Source organism: Lutra lutra, chromosome 18 (assembly GCF_902655055.1).
Source record: "Lutra lutra chromosome 18, mLutLut1.2, whole genome shotgun sequence".
In the NCBI taxonomy this organism is placed as follows: Eukaryota; Metazoa; Chordata; class Mammalia; order Carnivora; family Mustelidae; genus Lutra; species Lutra lutra.
Genome location: NC_062295.1, coordinates 34,266,064 through 34,286,479, shown reverse-complemented (window position 1 = coordinate 34,286,479; position 20,416 = coordinate 34,266,064). Strand labels below are relative to the sequence as shown.

The 20,416-nt window shown below is 44.7% G+C and overlaps 1 protein-coding gene and 1 long non-coding RNA gene across 2 annotated transcripts in view; one reads left to right on the top strand and one right to left on the bottom strand.

Annotated features, from left to right (window-relative positions):
• The window catches only part of LOC125090248 (myosin-16), a 60,417-nt gene extending 45,611 nt beyond the window's left edge, over positions 1–14,806 (top strand). The window contains exons 36-43 of the mRNA XM_047712799.1: positions 81–184; positions 5,496–5,688; positions 6,688–6,891; positions 7,863–7,988; positions 9,000–9,170; positions 9,743–9,943; positions 10,956–11,187; positions 14,406–14,806. Of these exons, the coding sequence (XP_047568755.1) occupies positions 81–184; positions 5,496–5,688; positions 6,688–6,891; positions 7,863–7,988; positions 9,000–9,170; positions 9,743–9,943; positions 10,956–11,156 (1,200 nt within the window). The 3' untranslated portion in view covers positions 11,157–11,187; positions 14,406–14,806. The remainder of the gene's footprint in view (positions 1–80; positions 185–5,495; positions 5,689–6,687; positions 6,892–7,862; positions 7,989–8,999; positions 9,171–9,742; positions 9,944–10,955; positions 11,188–14,405) is intronic.
• LOC125090258 (uncharacterized) overlaps positions 24–20,416 on the bottom strand; it is a 26,065-nt gene continuing 5,672 nt past the window's right edge. The window contains exons 2-3 of the long non-coding RNA XR_007124257.1: positions 18,953–19,009; positions 24–606 (exon numbers count right to left, since the gene is read on the bottom strand). This is a non-coding gene — a long non-coding RNA (uncharacterized LOC125090258). The remainder of the gene's footprint in view (positions 607–18,952; positions 19,010–20,416) is intronic.

Genomic DNA, 20,416 nt, shown 5'->3' with positions numbered 1-20,416 from the left:
CGTCACCTGGGAGGCTGGACCCCTGGCCAGTGACCGCACACCTACTTAGCCAGAAAGTCTGATGTTTATACTCCCGGCAGGTTGAAGAGAGCAAGGTGATTCGAATTCAGCTGGAACTGGCTCAGGTGAAAGCTGACATCGACCGGAGAATCCATGAGAAAGAAGAGGAATTTGAAGCTACGAGGTATGGGGCTAAGGCAATGGGAGGCTGACTTGAGGTAGCATGATGGAGTAGAGTCCAGAAACCTGGGCCTCTGCCACCCACTAGTCACGTGACCTTGGGCAACTTAGGTGGATACTTTGAAATATAGTACTTAAGTGATCACAAAACCCCATGAGATAATAACCCATAATAACTCAAAAATGGACAAAGGACTTGACTAGACATTCCTCCAAAGAGATACACAAATGGCCAATAAGCACATGGAAAGATGCTCACTATTACTCATCCTTACGGAAATGCTAATCAAAATTACAATGAGATACCACCTCATACACATTAGGAAGGCTACAATCCAAAACACAGAAGATGACAAGCGCTGGCAAGGATGTGGAGAAACTGGAACTCTTGTGCACCTCTGGCGGGAATGTAAAATGGTACACCTGCTGTGAAAACCAGTATAGAGGCTCCTCATGAAATTTAAAGTAAGATTAACATATGATCCAGCAATTCTACTTCTGGGTATCTACCCAAAGAATTGAAAGCAGGGTCTTGGAAAGAGATTTCTACACCTGTGTTCATAGCATTATTCAGAAGGGCTACAGCATGAAAGCAACCCAAATGTCCACTGACAAATGAATGGATTAAAAAGATGAGTTCTGTGCATACAATGGAATTTTCTAAAGATTTGAGAGAGAGAGAGCACATGCACACGCATGAGTGAGGGGAGGGGCAGGAGAGGGAGAGAAACAAGACTCTTTGCTGAGCATGGAGCCCAATGCAGGGTTCAACACAGTTCTCGATCTCAAAACCCCGAGATCATGACCTGACCCTAAATCAAGAGTTGGAAGCCCAACTGACTGAGCCACCCAGATGCCCCCCTACAATGGAATTTTATTCAGCCTTAAAAAGGGAGGAAATTCTGACACCTGCTATAATATAGATGAACCTTGAGGACATTATACTAAGTGAAAAAAACAGTCACGAAAGACAGATACTGTATGATTCCACTTACAGGAAGGACTTAGAGTAGTCATGGTCACAGAAACAGAAAGCAAGGGGCACCTGGGTGGCTCAGTGGGTTAAAGCCTCTGCCTTCAGCTCAGGTCATGATCTCAGGGTCCTGGGATCAAGCCCTGCATCAGGCTCTCTGTTCAGCAGGGTGCAGGCTTCCCCACCCCCCCTGCCTGCCTCTCTGCCTACTTGCGATCTCTGTCAAATAAATAAATGAAATCTTTTAATAAAAAAAGAGAAAGTGGAACAGTAGTTGCTGGGGAAAAGAAGGATGGGGAGTTAGTGTTTAACAGAGACATGATTTCAGGTTTATAAGATGGAACGAGTTCTGGAGATGGATGTTGGCAGTGGTGGCATGGCATTATATATTTAATACCACTGGACAGTGCACCTAAAAATGGTTAACATAGGAAATTTCATGTAATGAGCATTTTCCAACAATAAAAAAATTAGGAAAAAACCGCTGTGAGATAAGTACAACTGTCCCATCTAACAGATGTGAATGATGATGGCTTCCTCATCCCAGCTCTGGGGTGTGGGGAAGATTAAATGAGATGGTAGATATGAAATACATTGTAACCTGTGAAGCCACACAGCTATGTTACTGTTAACATTCATGAACCCTTAGAGAATATCCACCACATCATGGAAAAAAATTGATCTCTTGGGGTGCCAAGGAGTGCTGGATTTGGAAATTCCTTTTCAATCCGGTGTCCTCTGTTGCTGCTTGAAATTCTAAGAAATTTTTAGACTCAGCACTAGGTTCTGGTTTACAGAAATATGATTTGTTGTGATTTTGAAAAGAACAACACACTTGCAACTGTCCGCATTGGCACCGTGCCGGAACTGCCTGTCTCAAATCTCTCCGCACTGTGGCTTCCTGAGTTTACAACATCCCCCATAATCACTCCTGCAGGACGTGGGGAGCCACTGGGGAGAGAGGCCCCGTGATTCTGCAGCCATCAGGCTAAATGTGACCCCCACCCTGAATACCTAGCTATGCCACTATGTGGTGTGTGCATGTGTGCGTGCACATGCATGTGTGAGAGAGAGTGAGTTTACAACACATTTGAGATATAATTTACATACAGTGTGCCCATGGCAAGGGAAAAATTGAATGGAGTTTTTTTTTAAAGATGTTATTTATTTATCTGATAGAGAGAGAGAGATCACAAGTAGGCAGAGAGGCAGTCAGAGAGGTGGGGGAAGCATGCTCCCCGCTGAGAAGAGAGCCCAACGTGGGGCTTGATCCCAGGACCCCGAAATCATGATCTGAGCCAAAGGCAGAGGCTTAACCCACTGGACCACCCAGGTGTCCCAAATTGAATGGTTTTAAGTTGTGCAATCATCACTACAAGTTTAGATAAACCCGAGATAAACTCATATCCCTTAGCAGTCATGCCCCCATACCTCCCTACCACCCCCACTTCCATCCTGAAGCAACAACTAATCTAGCCAACGACTTTCTTTGGACTTGCCTATTCTGGACATTCCATACAAGTGGAATCATACAGTATGTGGTTCTTTTTGACTGGCTTTTTTCAACAGAATGTTTCAACTTCATCCATGTTGGGGCATGTGTCAGGAAGTATTTCATTCCTTTTTATTTTTTTTAATTAAAAAAAATTTTTTTATTTCACAGACAGAGATCACAAGTAGGCAGAGAGGCAGGCGGCGGTGGGGAGGGAAGCAGACTCCCCGCCGAGCAGAGAGCCCGATACAGGACTCCATCCCAGGACCCTGAGATTACGACCTGAGCCGAAGGCAGAGACTTTAACCCACTGAGCCACCCAGGCACCCTCTTTCCTTTTTATTCCTGAATAATATTCCATCATTTGGGCTGGTCACATTTTATTTATTCATCAGCTGATGGACATTTGTGCTGTTTTCACCTTTTGGCTACTATGGATAATGCCACCATGAACATTCATATACAAGTTTTTTGTGTGGATCTAGGTTTACATTTCTCTTTGAAGTATACTTCTTTCTGGTCTGGTACACTAGCTCTTATGTTTTAACTTTTTGCAGAACTGTCAGGTTATTTTCCAAAGCTGGTACATCATTTTACATTCCCAGTGTTAAGGACTGCAGTTTCTCCAGATCTTCTTCAACATTTATCATTATCTTCTTTATCACAGTCATTCCAGGGGATGTGAGGTAGTATCTGACCATGGTTTGGAATCGTGTTTCCGTTATAGCTAACGATGCTGAGCATCTTTCATGTGCTTATCGGTCGCTTCTATATCCTGTTTGGAGAAATGTCTGTTCTAGTCCTTGGCCCATTTTAAAAAAACCAGGTTGTCTTTTTATTGTTGAGTTATAAGTGTTCTCTATATATTCTGAATACTAGACCCTTCCTTTATCAGATATATAATTTGTATTTTCTCCCATTCTGTGGGTTGCCTTTTAACTTTCTTAATTTTATTTAAAGATTTATTTTTTCCAGAGAGAGAGAGAGAGAGAGAGAGTATGTGTATGTGCATGAGCTGGGGGAGAGGGAGAGGGAGAGAATCTCAAGCAGACTCCCTGATGAACAGGGAGCCTAGTGTAGGACTCCATCCCAGGATCCTGAGATCATGACCTGAGCCAAAATCAAGACTTGGACACTTAACTGACTGAGCCATCCAGGCGCCCCTCCTTGTCACTTTCTTAACGATATCCTCTGAAGCACAAATGTTTATAATTCTGATGAAGTTCAATGTATCTGTTTTTCTTTTCTTTGGTAGCTTTGTATTTTAGGTATCATATCTAAAAACCCATTGCCTAATCTAGTCACAAAAATTTCTGTCTATGTTTCCCAGATTAGTTAAGAGTTTTATAGTTTCAGCTCTTACATTTAGGTCTTTGCTCCATCTTGAGTTAAGTTTCATAGAAGGTGTGAAGTACGGGGTCCAACTTCATTCTTTTGCATGTGGATATCCAGTCGTCTCAGAATCACTTTCTGAAAAGACTGTTCTCTCCCTATTGAATGGTCTTAGCAACTTGTTGAAAATGAATTGACTAGGGTTTATTTCTGGATTCCCAATTCTACTCCATTGATCTATAGGTCTGTCCTTATGCCAGGACCACAAAGTCTTTTTTTTTTTTTTAAAGATTTATTTATTTGAGAGAAAGAGAGAGAGAGCACAAGCAGGAGGGGCCGAGGGAGAGGGACTCTCAAGCAAATTCCACGCCAAGCACAGAGTCCAACAAAGGGCTCAATCTCACAGCCCTGAGACCATGACCTGAGATGAAACCAAGAGTACAATGCCCAACATTGCCACCCAGGCACCCCCACAATGTTGTGATTACTGCAGCCTGGTAGTAAGCTTTGAAATTGGTCCTCTACCTTGTCCTCTACTTTGTTCTTCTTTTCCAAGATTTCTTTGGTTATTCTGGGTCCCTTACATTTCTATATAAATTTTAGGATCAGCCTGGCAACTTCTGCAAAGAAGTTAGCTGGGATTCTGGTAGGGATCGCAGTGAATCCCACCTAGACAATATGAAGTCTTCTGATCCACGAACATGAATGTCCTTCCATTTATTTAGATCTTCTTTAATTTTTTTTCAACCTGTTTTATATAGTTTTTCTTGAATTTACTTTTTAAGTCAAAGTGAATCAAAATTTTATTCCCTTCTGAGAATGTTATACCTCCTCCCCTGTCTAGAAATTGAATACATCTCAAAGTGCTGCAAATCCAGTAATGTGCAAGCACGTGGAAGGTGTTCACGGTGGAGCATAGGTGAACACAGTGTGGGGCAGGTGACAGGATCTTTACATGCTACCCATTTGTTTCCCTCAATGAAACAACTATTTTTTGGACATCTGAATTACCTCCTCTGGTCCCCTTCTGTGGAAGGAGATTAATACAGCTTATATGAGGGCTTTGTGAAAATGTTCATTACATTGATTACAGTAAAATTAAATATAGTAAACACAATCAAGCAATGACTGCTGTTTTAAAGAGAGACCTAAAACTGACTCATATGGCCAAGGCTCACATATTGTAATTTAAAAAACAGGCTAGCATTGGGGTTTCAATCCTGACTCCATGATGTGCTAAATCTCTTGCATGTTTTTCGTCATCGTGGAGCTTCTGTTTCCTTGCAAGGCTGTTTCTTGTGTTAAATGATTTGAGATCCCAAAAGATAGGTGGTAAACATTAACCTTTGTTTCCCAAACCACAATGCTCCCCCACTTACATGTTTAAGGGGACATACGGTCTAATTTCAAATATGGTGGCCATATCCATGTTGAAGCTCTCAGACCTCTTTAGCAAGGGTTAGCACACCCTGACCAGTGGGCCCAGCATGCCAACGCCTTCTCTGTTTGGACTTGCAGGAAGAACCACCAGCGCGCAATTGAGTCATTGCAGGCCAGCCTGGAGGCAGAGGCCAAGGGCCGGGCAGAGGCGCTTCGGCTTAAGAAGAAGATGGAGACGGACCTGAATGAGATGGAAATCCAGCTAGACCATGCCAACAAGAACAACAGCGAACTTGTAAAGACACTGAAGAGACTGCAACAGCAAATCAAGGTAGCAATCTGGGAGGAGGAAGAAGTAATCACAAAGTTAGCCATTCCCAAGCCTGCAGGCTTCCAGGAAGCTGACTGTGCATGTCTACAGCTGGGAGAGAGGCATGAAAGTGACAATGCGGGGAGGCTGACAGTCCAGGGAGGCTGACAGTCCAGGGAGCAGGAGACCTGGGGACTGCACACATGAGAGGCCCCAGCCACCAAAGCCCACATCCTGGACCACTGAAAAGAGGGAAGAAAACAGGAAAAGAGAAAGTCGGGTCTGTCCTGGTTTTTAAAGTCATTTTTTACTTATTAAAAGTGAATTCAGGCACAGAAAAATGAAGAACATAATACACTATTATCCACCACTCTCTTTAAGTAATAAATATAAATAGAGTTGAAGTCTTCCTTTAACCCTCTCCATCATCAGGCTTGTCTTTCAAGCCTCTGTAGCTGGATCTATGCATTCAACACATGGTTATTAGAGACCTGCCTGGTCTAGGCACTGTATTAGGTCTAGGAAATACAAGAATGGACACAACAAACAGACATCCCTGCAGATAGGCAATAAATAACAAATAAATAAAACTAGTATTCAAAAAGATGATAGTCACTCTAGAGAAATAGTAGGACCAGGAGAAGGGAGATGTGGATTAGCCAGCAGGGCTGTAATGGTCAAGGCTACGGAAGAAAGGCCGTGAGAAGGCCTTGCTGGAAACACCAGGTGGCTCTATAATCAGAAAAGCCTTGGCCTCATGCTAACCGCCCACTGGACAAATCCTCTGGACGCCTGGGCCCTGGCCAGCTAGGCCTCAACCAGACGGTAAACTCCCCAAGGGCAGGTCTACACCTTGCACTCTCTTCCTCTGTGGCCGCCACCTCCCCGCCCTGCGCCCCACCACCCCGGCTCCCTGCTGAGCCTGGTCCATAAAGATCCGGGCACCCTAAGGCCTGGCCAGCCCCAGACGGTGCCGGGGCCCAACAGGTGGGCTCAGGCCAGGTCGTCTTGCCCCCCCAGGACCTGCAGATGCAGATGGACGAGGATGCTCGGCAGCACGAGGAGCTGCGGGAGCAGTACAACCTGCAGGAGCGGCGCCTGAGCCTGCTGCAGACCGAACTGGAGGAAGTGCGCTCTGGCCTGGAGGGCAGCGAGCGCTCCCGCAAGCTGCTGGAGCAGGAGGTGGTAGAGATCACCGAGCGGCACAACGAGGTCAACATCCAGGTAGGATGCTGGCTTCCTAGGGGGTGCTAGGCAGACCCACACTTGGGGCACTGGGACAAGCCAGGATGGTACCCAGATCCTGTGGGCTCCCTTCAGAACAAAGGCAGGTAGTGTCCCCACTTGGGAAATCCTCAGAACTCACCTGCAGAGACTTGACTTGTTATGGCAGGAAGCCCCTAACGTAAAATGTACATCTTAACCATTTCCAGCGTGTGGAGGCACACTGCTGCCCAGAGCTTTCCAAGACTCCTAGACTCTCCCTTGGAGATTCTGATCCAGTGGGTCTCTGGTGGGACCTCAGAAAGCTAAACTTTGAAATTCAAACTCCTCAGGAGATTCTGATGACTTAGCCAGTTTCAAGGATCACCATTATCTCTAGTGTAGCTGAGGACAGAACTTCAGAACTGGAAGGGATCTAGCATATTCCAAAGTCTGACATTCACTTTTCAGATGAAAAACCATGAACCATGGTCAACAGTGGGGACCCCTATCTCCTGCTGGTGGTGACACCAGTATGGCTGATAGTGCAAACCTTTAGCAGCACAGCTTAATTCTTACTAAGCATCTCATGTGAATTCACCAAAAGAAAAAAATGTGCATGGGACATATAGGAATTATAACCCTATTTTAGAGATAAGACCAAAGCCTAGAGGTAAAGAATTTATCCACGTAGGTGGAAGTACTGGGGCTTGAACCTGGGTTTTCCCAGCTCTGAGTTTAGGATTGTTCTAGAGCTGCCACCTACCCCAGGCCTAACTGACATTATTCTTGGTCTCCTTGTGACATAAGTTCTCCTCTAAAACCCAGAGAAAAATGCAGGGAGAGATCCTACCCCAAGCAGAAAGCCCAGGGCCATTTCCTGTTGCGGGGGCTGGCAACTGTGTCTGGGAGAGGGCTGTTTTTCTTTCCTGGACATGGGAAGGGCTGCGTAGACTTCTGACTCACAACAATGTCTTCATTTTCCCCTCCAGAACCAAAGCCTCCTGGTGGTGAAGCGCAAGTTGGAGTCAGACGTCCAGCGCATCTCCAATGAGCATGAGGAGCTCATCAGTGAGTTCCGCTCGGCTGACGAGAGGGCCAAGAAAGCCATGACTGATGTAAGTGCGCACACTGCCTGGTGCTGGTGGAAAAGGCCTGGGCACCCCAGGCCACCCTCGGCAGGGAAGGCCACCCCCACCCCTCAAGGGTCACTATGCATAGGGCCCTGCCAGTAGGACTGTGGTCCTTGCTCTGAGGAGTCTACAGGCTTTTCTGAAAGCCCAAACACATGAAAGTAAGGAATAATTACAAGTTACACATGACCATGTGAGAGATCAGCAGTTGAGGCCTAGGGCTTGGGTCAAAGGAGATATTGAAAGTGGGGTTTTCTGGGCAGGCCTCTGGCAAGGAGGACTGTTAGACCAGCCTTGAGGAGAGTGTTAGTGAAAGGAAGATGGGTCTCGTGTCAGGGGGCTCAGGGGCAGATTCAGCAGGACGTGCTGCCAGTGGTTTTGCCCCAGTGTCCCTTTGGGGACTCACACAACTTTGAAAGGCAGAAACCATGTACCCCACTTTAAAGATGGGGGAATACAGACCTCATTGCCTGGTTCCCTGCACTTTTTCGAAATGCCAGGAGCACAGGATATTGCTGGTCTTATTTGGTGCTATGTCCGGAAAGCACACACCCATACCCAGTATGCAGATTTTCTATGAATACTTGTGGAATGAATGAACGCAAGGATGAGAGGGTAAAATGACTTGTTGAAGGCCACACAGGGGCCAGATGTGGACCTTCATCTTCCTCCTCCAGATCTGTGCTCTTCCCACCCTCTGTGCTCTGTGCCTCATGGAAGAGACAGCAAGGAGGGGCTGCAGAGCCCCAGGCTGGTGGAGTCTATGGACTGGGAGGCCTGGTTGCGAGTGCATGCGCCTACCTCTTCCCCTTTCACTCAGAGGGACCCGGGAGCATGGGGTACCCCCTCTACCAAAACCCAGAAGCACATCAACAAGGGTCTCCTTGTCCACCACTCGGTCTTCCAGAGACCAGTGGACGGGGTCCCTCATCTCTCAGAGGCACTGAGACTGCACAGGAACCCAGTTCCAGCTCCCACTCTTCTCCTGTCCCACAGGCCGCCCGCATGGCAGAAGAACTCCGGCAAGAGCAGGACCACTGCATGCACCTGGAGAAAATCAAGAAGAACTACGAGATCACCATCAAAGACTTGCAGGCCAAGATGGAGGAGGCTGAGCAGCTGGCCCTGAAAGGAGGGAAGCGCACGATCATGAAACTGGAAGCCAGGGTGAGAGCACCCCTGAGCTGAGCCAGAAGGGAGAAAGGGGAGCTGTGGCTGGGCAGGGGCCTTTTCCCAAAACCACCATGCCCAGAGCTTGATGAGGAATTGGGTTACCCAGATGCTGGGAAGGGAAAAGAAGTTGAGACAAGAGCTGTAATTTATTTATACAAAGGTCTCCTTTCCTCCTCCTCCCCCTGAAGCCTTTCCCCCAGAATGTGCTTCACCCACCCAGTCTATTTCCAACATTGTTCCCCCCTTATTACTTTCTTAAAACAAGCCTTAGTCTTCACCTGTGGGGTGTCAGAGCTAGAGGGGCCAGGAGGTCGGTCACCTTGTCCAGCCTCGGCCTCCCCGACTTCCCAGAGGAGGAAACTTGAGGCTCAGGGAAAGGGACCCATCTGACAACCACAGCAGGTGTGTGAAAGGCAAAAACCACCTGACCCTCCTGGCCAGGGCTTGCCTGCTCTTCTCCGAGGAGGAAGTGGACATGGCAGCCATGACATCCCCGCCCAAGGCCACCGAGCTCCCAAGTTCAAAAACCTGCATTCCCTCAGCCATGTTCCTCTCTTCTCCCCCAGATCAAGGAACTAGAGACAGAGCTGGACGGTGAGCAGAAACAGCACGTGGAGACGGTCAAGACGCTGCGGAAGAATGAGCGCCGCCTCAAAGAGCTCGTCTTCCAGACGGAGGAGGACCACAAGACCAACCAGCGCATGCAGGAGCTGGTGGAGAAGCTCCAGAACAAACTGAAGGTCTACAAGCGGCAGATCGAAGAAGCGGTAGGTGCCCACTGTGCGTCCTTCATACGCCGTCCCTTCCCAGCCCAGGTCTCAAGACTTGGTTAGAATTAACCACAGGGAAGGAATCTGCTACTGGCCAAAAGATGACCCTTGAGAGCTTTATGTCCATGGCACTTCATTCTCGCTATCCTGTTGGAAGCAGACTGACACCACACACTGGAGATAAGAACATGTAGAAAATGAAAAGATACCCTAAGAACTCCGGTGCTAACTGATGTACCCACTGCAAGCTGTGCTCTAAAACTGGGAGGTCTTGGCTGCCTTTGTCCTGCTTCTACTGCCCCTTGTGGTCTCTGCCAGGATAACTTCTCTTTCCTGCTCCTATTGTTACATACAAGACCCTTTCCTTATTTGATCCTCCCAATACAAGGCGGGAAGACTGATACTCTTAATCTATTTCACAGGTGAGGAAACAGCCCAGAGTGGGATATTTATGTTATGTTAGTAAATGTTAAAATCTAAGTTAAATGGTTAGCAAAGGATGGCTTCGAGTCTCAACCCCAAACCACAGGTCCACCTACTGGCAGCAACCACCCCTCCACCCCCACCCCAACATAGATATTTGACCCTGCTTTTGCTCACTGCCAATTCTGGGGCTACCGCACTGAATCCATCAGCCACCGACACAACCAATGCCTTTCCCAAAAGGCTCGATAAAGACCAGGCTGACAGTTAATATAGTTCTAACCAAAGCAGCACTCTGACTCTCTTGGGGAGACGACGGGATGGGAGGTGAGTGCTGGAGGCTAGGGAATGCGCTAAATCCGCATCTTTCATAGTGGAGCACCACTCGCTGACATCTAAAGCCACAAATGACAGAAGCAGCAACAGAGTACATTTTACTTAGAAATAAGGATGTCAAGGACAAAAAAGAATCAGCTAATAGTACTGGAAGGCTGGACTCTCAGGCGTCTGTGTAGAACTGATAACAATGCACATTTCAGCAGAAGCAGCCAGGTTTACACCATTTTCCACCGTGCCTTTGTCCCAGGAGGAGCAGGCCAACCAGACCTTGGCTCGCTACCGGAAGACAGTGCACGAGCTGGATGACGCGGAGGAGCGGGCCGGCATGGCAGAGACCGCCCTGAACAAGCTGCGCACCAGACATCGCGTGGCTGGCAGAGGCATCACGTCTGTGGAGATCATCCAGGTGTCCAAGACAGGCTCCTCCAAAACCCTTTCTGAGGAATGAGGGTCTCCACCTTCCAGCCCACAGCCAGTAGGTATGGACTCCACTCGCAATGCCCATGCTCCAAATTTCCCTTCCCTGACCCTACTTTGCTCCTTCTGACTTTGATGCTTCCTGTCTGCCCTGATCTCATGCAGTGGGAATTCCCAAACTTTCCCATCCCTTCAGTAGCAACACTCCCTCTGCATTCTCGAAGCCTTTGGGCATGGTGCTGTCCACCTGTAACACAGGGGCTAGAGGTCATGATGCTTCCCCATCTGGATGGAAGCTCTTTGAAGGCAGTTTCCATGTCTGATGCCACTTGACATCAGGCCTGGCAGACGGGTGCTAATGTTTGTTTTCACCAGACAACCATAAGGACATTTGCAAGCTTACAGCCAATGTGTACTTCCCATCTTTCACATCCCCACAATATCATTATTCCTAAGGATTTCATCAATACTGGTTGAATTTAGACTTCTTACAATAATAATAATAATAATAATAATAATAATAATAATAATAATAATTAGTTGCTGCTACCATTTCTGAGCACTGTCCCATAGGGAACAATGTAAAACAGTCCTTTCTTATTTTCTTTCATTCAGAATCAACTGAGAAAAAAAATAGGAAACAAACATATAAAAGTCAAAATGCTAGTCTTATTATAATTCTAGATTAAGAATTTAATGGGTATCCAACCTGGTCATCCTTGTATTTCACCCCAGAATTTAAGGCACCTGCAGAACTGAACCACCACACCCGTGCTCCATAAGGAGCAGCCCCTACTCTGAGGGGAGGGATGACCAGAACTCATCAAACCTACAAGCAAATCCAAAAGGAGAGACCAGATGGGGGGGGTTATCCCTTCCTTCCTGGTTCCTGCTTCCAAACACAGGATAAATCACGCCCCTTCCCATGAGTAGAGCAAGGGAAAGATGAGGAAAGTGGCAAAGAACATTATTCCAGAGCAGTGGTTCCATAAAAATGTGGTCTTTTTGATGAGCCGCAATATCAGCATTCCTTGGAAAGTTACTAGAAATGCAAATTCTTACACTTCATGCCAGACTTACTGAATCAGACGTTATTGGGAGATGGGCCCAGCATCTGTGGTTTAACCAGCCCTATGGTGACCAGATGTGTGGTCAGGTGTGTTAGAACCAACGCTGTAGCAGAAATCTCCCCTTACAGAAACAGAGCCAGGGAACAGAAGTTTCTCCTACTTTTACCAGAACTAGGCGCACGGTAATGTTTCTCACTATCTTATTTATCCTATGGTAAAGAGATACATAAACATCTCCATTTGTCAGGTGAGGAAAATGAGCTCAGAGAAGTTTAGCGATTTGCTCATGGTCATACAAGCCCTGTGCTATGGAAAGGCAAACTGTCTTTTATTTTGATTACTATGGAGATGAATAAGGCTGCCCTCTGTTTAGGATTAAACAGAACAACTCAAGATCAAGGATTTGGTTTAGGTTGGGAGGGGATGGAGCTGAAGTCTCAGTAGAGTGGTCCAACCTCCATGGATTATGGGAATTTTCTTCTGGCCCTGTGCTCAAACATCCGGACAGATCAGCCCCCAGTGAGGATAAGTTTCCCCACTCACAGCTCTCTTTCAGTACTGGGTCAGTTTGGGTTTTAGTCCAAAGTGATAACCCCACTGACCTTAGAATTCAAACCGAGCCTTTTCTTACCATTTGTTTAGGGAGGAAGCAAAAGATAGAAGATACTCTTTTTCTTAATTCTCTAACTATTAAATAATGGTTAGGTCAAGAAGTTAAGGAAACCAAAGGCTTGCCTTTGGATGAATATACAATTAATGTATTACCATCTCCTCTTGGGGCAAAACCCTGCAAGGGGTCCCATCTGTTGAACTCTCACCTTGGCGGGGGCTACCCAGGTGGCTTCCTGTACCACCCAGACTCAGGAGGTACTTCAGTCCTTCCACCTGCTAAGTCTCAGCCTCCAGGATTAGCTCTCTTTGGAAACAGATCCTCTGCCCTGGCTTGGTGACTGTATATTCCTGGGGGGCTGGTCTTGATCCAACAGCTCTGTCTCCAAACCACAAGGCCACTGTCCTGCCAACAGCACCCAAATGTGACGAGGCTTTTTTTTTTTTTATCCCATTTCCCCTTGTTGGTCACAAGGCTAGACATGTCATCAGTAGCCATGAGATGTCTTAAGCAAATTAGTACATGAGTCAACACTCAGCCAAGACCCCACAAGAGTTTAATTTTCCAAAGTGGCTTTAAATTCAGTCCCACAAATACTGACCAAGCTCAGGGTCCTGGGATCAAGGCCCACATTGGGCTCCCTGCTTGGCGGGAGACCTGTTTCTCCCTCTCCCATTCTCCCTGCTTCTGTTCCTTCTCTCTCTGTCAAATAAATAAGTAAAAAATCTTAAAAAAAAAAAAGTCTAAGAAAAGTCTAAGGCAGTGCCACTCAATGAGTGGTCTGTCTGTTACCTGGCCAAGATAACAAAAGTACAGAAATGGAGAGGAACTTTATAGACATTTTTACAGCAACTGATACAGTCATGACATCCAAATACATGATCAAAGTATTTTACAAAAGCATTTGTTTCTTATATTAAGTAAAATGAATGAACACATTTTTAATGGAAATTTAAAAGAGTAAATAAAATTAATCCCTCACCAGATAGAGAAAGAAAGAAAGGAATTCCAGATATAAGACCCAACATATGCCAAAGTGCAGAGGTCAGATCCATACAAGGGAGCAGCATGACTAGGACAGAGGAGCTCAGGAGGAGGGAACAGTGCTGGATGTGGTGGGAGACAAAGCTAGCAAGACAAGCATGCATGAGGCTGGGAAGGGCCTCACGGGGTACAAGTATTCCATAATTTCCCTAAGGAAATCTTGGTAAGTTTTTAAATCCATGTGTGGGATGTGATGAGCAGTAGCTTTTCTTTCTTGGGAAGACATATCACAATGGAAAAACAAGCCTGTGGGCCCCTCATGAGACACCACAGGCAGGCCCGTGGTGAGTACTGTATCCAAAGGGACTGTACTCCAGCCCTCTCGATGACCTGTATGGAGTCCAGGCCCAAAGGTGTCTCTAAACCTTCACAAACTCATACAGAATGGACCAGCTATGACCCAATAATGGTGTCCATTATGAGGAAGGAAGCCTGTGCAGCAGCAGCCCAGGCATCCAGAGGACATTGTTTCTCTAGCAAGAAGGAAGCGAAGATGTCAGAACTCGCAGCTCTGGTCTACAAGGTTTTTCTCACCCTCTCTTTTTTTTTCTTCCAGGGTGACACAGATCTCAACAGCAGACCATTAAGTGGAAAAACACGAAAACAGAAAAACTGGATATCCTGAGAATGTTTACTATGCAAAAGAAAGTGCAAGCCAGAAAGAGACAAGTGCTACAGAATAAAGATAGTTGTGGGGGAAAAGGGTTTGAGGGTGTAAATACCCAGCCATTAGAGGAACTAAAATTAATGTGGCTTCTCTGAGACGGCCTAAGCTGTGTAAGCACTTGGATAACAGTAACAGTGGGTCTGTTTTAGTTGAGATCCTACATGTTCACGTCAAAGACAGAATATGTAATGTCTGTGTGCCCTGGCTGTTTTGTTGAAGTAATTCCTCATGTGGACAATTTTAATGCCCTGTCCCAATGCAGCTTAAATAAAATAAACATGGAAAATGGACTGGAGATTGTTTGTAAGTGAAGAAATATTATTTTTCTAAGGCCTCCCAAATCCAAAGGCAATTTTTACAATATGTCAGAATTCTGTTTTATCCCTATAACCTAGTTCACAGTCTTACTTCTATTGGAAACCATGAGAACTACGTCGTCTTGGTGAGATTCACTGCAAATTTTGAAAAGGTGGGTCAGAGATATGAAGATGGTTAACCAAGTTTCATAAAGCTGAGAAAACTACAGAATCCCTGAATGGATGTTACAGGATCCATCCAGGCTCAAGACCCATAAGGCTCCCACATGCTCTACCTTGGCATCTCCCAAAATGTTCAGGCACAGGGGAGTTTTCCTTAAATCAAAATTTAACTTTTCCTTAAATCAAGCTGAGACATGCCCCCTAGCGGCATCTACTTTTTAACCCCGGTTTTGATACCTAGGACCCTGCAGAAGGACCTCAATGGGAGACAGTTCTCATGTCTCTCCAAGATTTCTCTTCTCCAAGGCTGAATATTTCTGGGTCCTTCAACCTTCCCAAGTGTGAGAGGGTTTCCATTGTCACCTTTAACACCCGGACCCTGTTTCTCCCCTCACTTCCCTAGTCTTTGGAGTGCAGGACTGGAGGAGAGAGCACCACGAGGGCTCCCTGCCACTGCACGGCCCTCAGATTCCAACTCCCTGGAAACAGTGTCTTCCCTTTGACTTTAAGTACTCTGACTCTCTCCGACGCCCTGGCAGACAGAAATCATTGTTCAGTTGGTAAAGGAAGGGATATTAACATTCCATTGGTGACTCCCCCACTCTCTCTCCACACTGGCCCATTTCACCCTTGTGATGGTTCTACACCCGGCCCTCTCTGAACAGCTCCGGAGGGAACCGCTTGGTTCCTTCTGTACAAATAGATCAACTGTGAAGACACTGCCCTCTGGTGGTGGGGTCTCTAACTGCTTTGTGTGAATTTCCTGGGAGACACCAAATCACACATAGAATTACACATACTGGAATTTTAGAGTGCAAAGGGATAGTCAAGAGAGTGTCTAGTCCAACTCTCAGCCAATTGGGAGATCCCCTCCCATTATATCCCTGAAAAAATGGTAATCCAGCTTGGACCTGAATCCTTCCAGTGAAAAAAAGGCAGCCCATTGCAGTTTTGACTGACAGTTGTGGTTCAAAATAAAATGGAACCAGAATATGTCTCCCTGTATCTTGCCCTCATTTTGATCTACTCTTCACCTCTGTAATTACATAAAATAAGTCTAATTCGTATACTTTGAAGTCAGACAAATATGGGTTCCACTTTCTCAGCAGTGGGACTGTGGGCAAATTAACCGATCACACCTCCTGTTTTCTCAACTGTTAAATGAGGAATAATAATGGTATCTGCATCTTCGGAATGTGAAGTTTAAACAAGATAACCTGGCACAGAGCCTATTATGCACAACACTTAGACACTTGCCTAGTTTCTTCCAGCATTCTGTAGGACTTAACACTTAATCTCCCAAAGGAGACTTGGCCTGGCCTGACAGCCTAGCAGCTGAGAGCAAAAGCCTCTTACTGGAGAAGTGCAAGGGGAATTCCATAAAGTTTGAAGACGTCACCATCATTGCCTGGTGGATAGTCTATCTGTGGTCTCCCCACATGTGGAGAATTTCAGAGCAGCTCCTCACTTTGCTGGAGGAGTTGTGGGGGGAACAGATGTAGATGGGCTTAGTGACTTACCCAACTCCAGTTAACGACAGAGCTAGAAATTCTTCTTCATTGGGTGGAACAAGAAAAGGTTTCTGATCCAGTATTTATAAGAAAATGAGTTTCTTTTAGCCACATATGCTGTTTTTGCCTAAGGACGTGTAATTTCAGAATGGCTTGAAGGTCTAAAAGGATATACTCTATAGCCTCACAAAATAATAGATTAATTAGTATCCATGAAGACCAAAATCAGGTTCTGCAGAATAAATGGAGCAAAGACTATTTAAATGGTTTTGCTAAACGTTTTGGGCTAGCTCTCAAGGCTGCTAAATTTTGTATCACTGATTATATTAATTGGGGTTTTTTTCTGTATTTCTTTAAAGATTTTATTTATTTATTTGACAGAGATCACAAGTATGCAGAGAGTCAGGCAGAGAGAGAGGGAGGGAAGCAGGCTCCCTGCTGAGCAGAGAGCCCAATTTGGGGCTCGATCCCAGGACCCTGAGATCATGACCTGAGCCGAAGGCAGAGGCTTTAACCCACTGAGCCACCCAGGCACCCCAATTTTTAAATCTTTAAAGAAAAAAAAGAAATTGATAGAAGGAACGTTATTGATGAAATTTGAATATGAACCTACAACAAACTTATAATTATGTATTATATAATCAAGTTTCATAATTAACTTATGCTAATTATTTTGGTAGTAAATAGTAATACTGAATTAACTTAAATGTCCTGAATGTGATCATTGTGTTATGATTATGTAAATGAAGGTCTTTACTCTTTTGGTTTTTATTCTTTAAAGATTTTATTTATTTATTTGACAAAGAAAGAGCACACAAGCAAGGGGAGCAGAAGAGGGAGAGGCAGGCTCCCTGCTGAGTAGGGAGCCCGACTCAACCTCAGGACCCTGAGATCATGACCTGAGCTGAAGGCAGATGCTTAACTGACTGAACCACCCAGGCCCCCCAGTGAAGGCCCTCATTCTTCAGGATACATACTGAAGTATTTAGGGCTGAAGAGTCACGATGTCAGTGACTTTACAAATAGTTCAACAAAAAGGGGCACCTGGGTGGCTCAGTGAGTTAAGTAGTCAACTTTTGGTTTGGCTCAGGTCATGATCTCAGGGTCATGAGATCAAGCCCTGTGAGGATTCATGCTCAACAGAGAGTTTACTGGAGATTCTCTCTCTCTCTCTCTCTCTGTGCCCCTCTTGCTTGTGGTCTCTCTTCTCTCTGCCCCTCCCCCTGCTTGTGGTCTCCTTTCTCTCTCTCTCTCTCTCTCTCTAATAAATGAATAAATCTTTAAAAAGAAAGAAAGAATGAATGAATGAAAGATATGGGAGCTGACAGATACCAGATGAAGGAACACAGTGGGCAGTGAGAACTCTCAGAGGTCAGGAACAAAGAGAGACATCTGAGGGTCAACCTATGCACAGTGGTTGAAACTGAGAGCCTGCAAGAGGTCACTTAGGGAGTGCGTGCAGAAGGAGGCAAGGCTTGAGTTCATCACCATTTGAAGTTCAGACCCAGAGGCAGGAACCAAAGAAGAACGGTTATGCTTATAAGCAAACCAGCCATGTCATTCAGTGCTTTAATAAAAATATTCATCAGACTTGCATTTTTCTATCACTTTATATTTGTTCCTAGAGAGACATTCTTTGTGTTGATTAGGTTCCCTCCAGGTAGAATTATTGTGTAGAATTATTCAACTTTTTGTCAACAGTTTCATATGGGACTGTCACAAAAGAAGAAGCCCACACATATATCTGAGATATAAGAACATAAAAGCAAAAGTACACTATATATTACAATTAGAACTATAGTCATCTCAAGTTAATCCATTTATGAAAATGAGTCTAAGATCAAAGGAGTTTATATTAGATTATTGAAAAATAAGAAATAAGAATGCATGCAGTGTCTGCCCAAAAATTCTAACCAGTTTCTCTAAACATCACTAAAACCCTCTTAAACACCCATAAAACAATTCTCCAAGGGGTGCCTGGGTGGCTCAGTGGGTTAAAGCCTCTGCCTTCAGCTCAGGTCATGATCCCAGGGTCCTGGGATCGAGCCCCAAATTGGGCTCTCTGCTCAGCGGGGAGCCTACTTCCCTTCCTCTCTCTCTGCCCACCTCTCTGCCTACTTGTGATCTCTGTCTTTCAAATAAATAAATAAAATCTTTTAAAAAAATTCTCCAAACATTTCCACATAATATAAACATTTTATATGCTTACATGTATCATCACCTAATTATTTAACACTTAACAAACTCCATAGTCATTACATTTGCCAGCAGTATGCAATGATATACACTATACTAGATGAGAATTAAATATTCCCTTTAACCTGCAACAAATGTACTGCAAACCAAATAAACAGTGTGCTAATGTGTTAAAGATATATAATTAATGCAGTAGAATTTAGCAAAATAAAATAGACGAATAGAGCAATTTTTTAAAATAATTACTTACCAAATGATTCTGGGAATGGAGGACTGGGGTGACAGACAACTCTCCCACTAGCCATAACTAGAAAGATGGAAAAAATATACAAAGATAAGAGAGGTAAGAGATAAGAGAGAGCTAGTCAGATAGAAAATAGCAGGTCAGTATCCAAGAAAAAAGAGAACATCAGAGCGCGAGACTTGCATTTTAGGACTGCTTTACCCCACAGACTAATGGTTGATTCCAGATGAGGTGGCTAAGAACCTGAACAGTACTTCTTAAAAGTCTATCATACTATGGAGACAAAAGATGGAGTTCAGGGTCCTCCAAAAACAAGGGTCCTGGTAAACCTCTGTTGTAGTAGTCAGGGATCCCCAGGAAAACAAAAACAATAGCAAATAGACAGATACAGACAGATCTACAGTTACATCAGTAGATACACAGATATAAAAACACATAATAAAAGGAATTGTCTTGGGGCGCCTGGGTGGCTCAGTGGGTTAAGCCTCTGCCTTTGGCTTAGGTCATGATCCCAGGGTTCTGGAATTGAGCCCCGCATCGGGCTCTCTGCTCAGCGGTGAGCCTGCTTCCCCCTCTCTCTCTCTCTCTTATGATCTCTCTCTGTGTGTCAAATAAATAAGTAAAATCTTAAAAAAAAAAAAAAAAAGGAATTGCCTTATATGATTATGGAGGCTAGCAAGCAAAAAATCTGCACAGTTGATATTCCTGTTCAAGGCTGAAGGCCAGAACTGCCTGACAACCAGAAAGAGCCAATGTTGCAGTTCAAAGGCTATCAAGAGGAAGGAATTCTTTCTTACTTGGGAGTGGTCAGCCTCTTGTTTTATTGAATGGTAAATAGATGCTATTATTGGATGATGTTCACCCACATTATGGAGGGCAATCTGCTTTATTCAGCCTGCCAATCTAAAATGTCAATCTCATCCAAAAACACCCTCACAGAAACACCCAGAATAATATTTGACCAAATATCTGGGCTCAGTTATGTTGACAAACAAAATTAGCCATCACATCTGTGCTTTGGGATGGGACACTAGGAATAAGGGTGAATTAGAAGATGAATATTCTTCTCAAGAACACTCTTCCCAGCCTTGAGTCATCTGAATGGCCCAGAAAAATCCCAAATCCTAAAATTAGTTTAAGGTGATCCCAGATTGCCGACATCCTCAGGCACTTGGCAAGATGAGAATGAAAATTTTATCTGGGCAAAGATAAAATCATTTTAGGTCTGAAATTATTCCTACATAATTTAAAAATTAAAATGTTAGACACAGCATTGATAACCAACCATAGAAGAGGACAAGAATACAAAATGAGAACCAGTCAAAACGAGTTGGTAATGGAAACAATCCCACAGGAACTCCAGTACATGGCAAATACACAATATTTATTACAGAATTAAAAAGTGTGACAAGAATAGCATTATTATTATAATATAATAACCTTATTATATATATATATAATAACCTTATT